The sequence below is a fragment of the Sorghum bicolor genome, unplaced genomic scaffold (assembly GCF_000003195.3).
Source record: "Sorghum bicolor cultivar BTx623 unplaced genomic scaffold, Sorghum_bicolor_NCBIv3 super_444, whole genome shotgun sequence".
In the NCBI taxonomy this organism is placed as follows: domain Eukaryota; kingdom Viridiplantae; phylum Streptophyta; class Magnoliopsida; order Poales; family Poaceae; genus Sorghum; species Sorghum bicolor.
In genome coordinates this window covers 1-2,117 of record NW_018396583.1, presented here as the reverse complement: position 1 = coordinate 2,117, position 2,117 = coordinate 1, and the positions used below count along the sequence as shown (strand labels likewise).

General features: G+C 41.3%; 1 protein-coding gene across 2 annotated transcripts; it reads right to left on the bottom strand.

The window, feature by feature from the left end:
- Positions 1-255: 255 nt before the first annotated feature.
- On the bottom strand, positions 256-1,971 carry LOC8155474. Of its 2 annotated transcripts, none has more exons than XM_021450654.1 (3): positions 904-1,971; positions 582-726; positions 256-503 (listed from the first exon to the last, which is right to left on the bottom strand). In XM_021450654.1, the coding sequence occupies exons 1-2, from the start codon at positions 1,937-1,939 to the stop codon at positions 659-661; spliced, it is 1,104 nt and encodes a 367-aa protein (XP_021306329.1). In that variant the 5' UTR covers positions 1,940-1,971; the 3' UTR covers positions 256-503; positions 582-658. The 2 variants fall into 2 exon arrangements, with proteins under 2 accessions (XP_021306329.1, XP_002489026.2); XM_002488981.2 differs by having other exon boundaries at positions 572-726; positions 904-1,969.
- Between the last annotated feature and the right edge of the window lie 146 nt (positions 1,972-2,117).

The window sequence follows — 2,117 nt, the reverse complement described above, 5'->3', positions numbered from 1 at the left end:
TCTGTTAAGCTTCCATATAGTAAACATAGCTGCGTGCTGACCAATATACCAAAATGTAACCATCTCATCAGAGATACAGCAACTGGATAAAGAGTGATAGGCCTAAAATATACATTTAGCACACAGGAAGAATTAAGATCAAGAATCACGATAAAACAACAGCCACCATGCCAGCCATTTTATCATTTAAAGTAAGCAAGCCACCGCACTGCAGCTATAATTTCTGCACTCTAAGTCAAACACAAACTCATCAAATATGATCAGACACAACGCACTGGAAACATTATTACTTATCACAGTTGAGTTCTGTTTTGTACGTAATAGTTAATACACGCAGGGGAACCACTGACAAGTTGCATTTTAGCACCCAGAAATCCAAACTTAAACAAGCGATATATAGGAACAGATTGACTAGGCACAAGATGGACGCTAGAAAACACAGGGCAATCACATTCAGAAGCCTCCAAGCACAGCACCAAATTTTTATTTAGGCCACCAGCAACCTGCCAATAGAATTTACATTAGACTTAGTTTGCAGTTAGAAAACAGATGATGCAGCATACAAACATACATGTTGGAACCTGAGACGTCGGAGGTCGCTGGAGTCCCGTGGTGAAGGGGCACCACGCACTGGCCACGACCAGCCCATGCGCAGGTCTTAGTCACGGCTTCTCTTCCTCCTCTGATATACTTGGTCCACCATAACAGTACATGCACGATAGTGCTCTAAAGAAGAAAGAAAAACATTTACTGACCGTGAACATTATCAAAAGATCATAATCGACAGAGAACTAATGGTTCTTGCTGCCATCAGCAATATAGAAAGAGTTGGAGACAGTGGCATCACTAGGTAAACTGGGGAAAATTTAGAAAGCACAATAAGAAGTTTAGTTTCAGACAGACCTAGCATTGAAGACTTCAGGAAATGGTCATCTTCAGGAAACATCTGCAGATTTTTTGACTTAAGCAAGAACCCAATAGCAGCGTCATCGAAATCCAGTAAGCTGCCAAACTTAATAAGCTCAGCGAGCAAAGGGATCTGATCCGCCATCTCATAGAGCAGGCCTTGAGATATCTCCTTTGCGAAGTAGGTCGCAAACTCAATCTTTTCTTTGTAGCTGGGCTCGCTGTCGCAACTCTGCATGTACAGCTTGGAATCCTCCCTTTCCCACCTAAGCATTCGGCTGGACTTCACATCCACAACCTCTCCAGATGACAATCTTACACTATACCCCACTGTGATTGGTTCATCACTCTCTTGGACAGTCACATTCAGAAGGCAAGAAACCATCCTGTGCCTCTTTTCAGCAGGAATGTCCAGAGCAGGATCAGCAAGGAATGAGAGAATTATTTTGAGTAGACCAACCTTGATCACCTTACTTGGATCAACTGTTCTGAAATGGTAATTGTCTAAGGTGAAGGCATCATTCTTGGTGACTGCTTTGGATATTCTTTGAACACCAATGCTATCATAGATGCAGTTAAGGCTTGCTCGAGACATGGAAGGTAGAATAGAAGCAGGATACCAGATAAAAAATGAATGCTGAGTTAGCTTGCTGAACAAGTCTGTAAGTAGTAGATCATCAGGAATGAACACATCCTCCTTCTTTGATAAAATGATCTTTCCATCAGTACACACAGGAACTTTGACACAACCAGAAAGAAGTTCCTGGGTGTTTGTGCTCCAGTTTGTCGCAATGAATTTCCAGAAAGCAGAGCAATCAGACACAGCTATCTCCTGGACGGATTTCTCCCATCTGACCCATAGTTTGCAGTAATCTTCAGAACCAGGTCCATTCCTCACGTCCAAAGAGTACAAAAAAAAGTCAAGTAACTTTTTGTCATAATGTTTGTCCAGGACATGAAGCTGCAGGCCAAAAAGACTGTTCGGATCATGAAGAACACAGCTTCTTGAGGTCACCCATTCTCCACCATCCATTTCGTTTGGTATCCAAATCCAATTGTTATTTTTATTTTACAAAATGTCGAGCCAGGCGACCCCCGCGGATATCCGCTGACGTGCCGTCTGCACGCTTTTGTCCCCTTTTTTTTTTTTTTTTTTTTTTTTTTTTTTTTTTTTTTTTTTTTTTTTTTTTTTTTTTTTTTTTTTTTTTTCT